This window comes from Triticum dicoccoides, chromosome 5B (assembly GCF_002162155.2).
Source record: "Triticum dicoccoides isolate Atlit2015 ecotype Zavitan chromosome 5B, WEW_v2.0, whole genome shotgun sequence".
In the NCBI taxonomy this organism is placed as follows: Eukaryota; Viridiplantae; Streptophyta; class Magnoliopsida; order Poales; family Poaceae; genus Triticum; species Triticum dicoccoides.
The window spans coordinates 691190969-691194246 of record NC_041389.1 but is presented as its reverse complement, the minus strand read 5'-3'; the positions used below and the strand labels follow the sequence as shown (position 1 = coordinate 691194246).

Sequence of the window (3278 nt, the reverse complement as noted above, 5' to 3'; positions counted from 1 at the left end):
TAGATACGTGGGGGAGGGGGGTAGGGCTACTTGTGTTTTTTTTGTGTGTGTCTTCGTGCACTAGAGAACATTTTCCCTTCAATTTTTGCTACGTGAGTGATTTTTACGTTGCCTTGGCAAAAACAAAAATGTCACATCATTTATGGTATTTCCATCATGTCAATTCTTCTTTTTTATTTTTATTAGATTTTTAATTTGTTGGATCATTTTATCATTAAAAACGTATTAAAATCTTGTTGCCATATTTTTATCATGTAGGCACCTTTTTATTTTGTACTAGTTGAGCAGTGCAATTTTATGTAGGCCTTTCTTTTTATAGATTTTATTATCATGCTAATTTTCTGTGGTTATTTATTTTTGCTTTTCATTTTTTTGAGGTGTTTTTGCTTTTCATTTGAGGGGTCACCAAAGTGTTCGAACAGAAGCCCAACAGGAAAACCCGAGGTCCACTGAGCTGAACGGTGCCCCTGTCGAACCCTAACCCCCAAAATCCAAATCCCCAACCTCGATCGATCGATCGGCCGAACCCTAACCCCCACCGCCCAAATCCCCAATTCCGCACGGCGACGATGGCCGCCGGCAACCCCCGCCTCCCCAACTTCATCCTCCTCGACGCGACCACCCGCATCAGCGATCCCCGCAACGGAACCGCCACCGCGTGGGCCTTGACGACGGCGGGCCTCACCATACAGGTCTCCTTGGTGGTGGCCGCGCCGCCGCGCCTCTCCCACTTCTGCGTCTGCTGCCCCGGCCGCGACGCGACCACCTTCGCGCACGCGCCCGAGGTCGTCTGCTCCGCGGGGGACCACGCCCTTATCCGGGCCGACTTCACCACCGGCGACTCGGAGTCGCCGCAGCACTTCATCTACCGAGCCAGGGGCCCCGACGGCCGGCCGTCGCTTGACCTGATCCCGGACTTCACTGGTTATTCCCGGGCAGAGCTTCTGCATCTGCCCCTCGGTTTCGTCTCCAGCCGCAACCACTTGGTCATAGCGGCTCTGAGCTACGGGACGAAGGACTCGCAGTACTATCTCCACACCCTCAGCTCCGAGCCGCGATCCAAGTGGACCAAGAAGCTGCTGCAGGTGGAGCTCCCCCATGGATTATCCAGGAAACAGCTTGTGGTCGATCACGCCAAGGTGATCGCCCTCGGAGGCGGGCTGCTGGGATGGGTCGATCTCTGGGAGGGCATCCTGATCTGTGACGTGCTCGAACCCGGGGCAGCCGTGTCACGCTTGGTCCCGATGCCCAAGCTGCTGCCCAGCAACAAACCACTCTACGGCCAATCTTTGCCTCGGGCGATTCGCGACGTCACCTTCAGCCGTGGCTACATGAGATGCGTCGAACTTGAGGAGCTGGTAGAACTTAGAGTCAGAACTGTGCCGCCTCTTCCTGACCCCTGGGACATGGATGAGCTCCAAGACTCGGAATTGGCCATCGATCCTCCGCAGGAGGATGGGGAAGAATATGTCACTGTTGGTTGGAGGCTCATCACATGGTACAGGGCATTGACTTGGAACTGTTGGCGCAAGGGGAACAGGGTTCATTCCGATGAGCTCGGTACTGTCTCCCCTCAGCTAGGAGGTAGTGCCTGTGGTTTAAAACTGCCACTCAAGGACCTGAGAGTAGCTGCTCCTATTCTGCGTGGCGACGGTGATGCTGTTTACCTCGCGTCCGCGCTGCATAAGCGGGACCCAACTGCATGGATTGTCTCTGTTGACACTAGGAGGAAGTCGGTGGAAGAGCTTATGCCATGCTCTGCAAAGGGGCTGTATCTTTACGATCCGACCTACATTCCATATGTGCTGACCGAATATCTGAATGATAAATCAGGTAACTATATATGCTGTCACTGTTATCATATCTATTGAGTAGCAAGTGCTCATGTATCTAATGGTTTTCCGCTCTTTGTGTACTAGATGGAGCTCAGGTACAGACGCAAAATGCTTGCCATCACACCCCACGAAACTTTGATGGGTCCGAGAAGAAGCGGCAGCGACTTTCACAGACAGAATCTGAAGTCTGAAATGTTGATGATACAGCTCATGGACTTCGAGGATTAGTGAAAGCTTCAGATTTGTTGTTTGAGTAACTATCAAACTAGAAGATACAGTTTAGTAATCTTCCATTCACGAGTAAGTTTGGTAGCGTGAGTTACTCTATTCTGAGCCTGACATTTCTAGAATCGCTATAATCATTAATTAGTCATGAAGTTTCGTCATTTGTTGGCTTTTAGATTGATTGAAGGGAAACTGTTAATTTCATTGTCAAATTCTTAGGCAGGGAACAGACACGTTGATTATTAATACTTTAGTTCGTTCATTGGCTTTCCTTTATATTTCTTTGTTACGTTTGAGCATAGTGTAATGGTTAAGCTTTCTTTGGGATGCCTTTCGGTCTTTGAACTCTGATATTAATCCGTCTAATCCGTGCATGCTGCACTTACGTTTTTTAGCTTAATTACCTCTTTTTTTCTGACAATAAACATGTAATTTTATATTTATCTAATGTGGGCTAAGAGTTCTCCTGCACAACTTATCCTTTTCATAGAATGATCTACAGGTAACATAACGATGGGGTTGCATGACCTGGTAAGTTGAGTCAGCTGGGTGGTTTTGTACTGTGCAGTGCTGGCATCGTAGGAGGATGCTACTAACAATGGGGATTAATTCTGACATCAATTCTGTGTCAACATTTTATTTTCAAGTTGAGGAGGAAGAATATGCTCGTTCTTTTCCTTGTAGCCCAGCAAAACGCAATCATGCCACTGCTGCCTTTGGTGACGCTGATTCTTCTACAGTCTTGGTTGAGTAGTTTGTTTTTGCGACATGGACCTGCTTTTGTACTATCTTGTAAACTGGGATCAGCATTACTCATGTAAATTTTGTTGTGTGCAAAATAATAGTGGTGTTGCTATGATAACTATTATGCAGTCCAACTACAATTGTTGTGATCAACTCTTGTTGTTGTTGTGATAAACATCACATTTTTATTCTTATTGTCTAATACTCTAATTGTACAAAGCTTACCCCTGCCTACTTGAATTATCCCGCGCGGCCCTCGCCCGCTCCCCCGCTCCTAGGGTTTCCCCGCCGCCGGCTCCCCCGCGCGGAGCCGCCGCCGCGGCGGCCGGAGCCCGCCGGAGCAGCCAGCTCCTTCCTCCTCCCGCTCCCCTTCTCCTCCACGCCCCCGTACCCCCGCGCCGCCTCCCCGAGCGAGGCAGCCGGGGGCCCTACCTCCGCGCATCTCCAGCCCCTCCCCGCGCCCCTCCCTCCTCC

General features: G+C 49.8%; 1 protein-coding gene across 1 annotated transcript; it reads left to right on the top strand.

The window, feature by feature from the left end:
- The first annotated feature begins 460 nt into the window (after positions 1-460).
- On the top strand, positions 461-2916 carry LOC119306677. Its single transcript, XM_037582839.1, has 2 exons — positions 461-1833; positions 1920-2916. The coding sequence occupies exons 1-2, from the start codon at positions 570-572 to the stop codon at positions 2024-2026; spliced, it is 1371 nt and encodes a 456-aa protein (XP_037438736.1). The 5' UTR covers positions 461-569; the 3' UTR covers positions 2027-2916.
- Positions 2917-3278: the final 362 nt, after the last annotated feature.

Excerpts from the sequence above, each read along its gene's own strand:
- LOC119306677 (XM_037582839.1), top strand. The coding sequence starts at position 570 with ATGGCCGCCGGCAACCCCCGCCTCCCCAACTTCATCCTCCTCGACGCG. Across the intron at positions 1,834-1,919 it reads ATATCTGAATGATAAATCAG|ATGGAGCTCAGGTACAGACG; the intron begins GTAACTATATAT and ends TTTGTGTACTAG.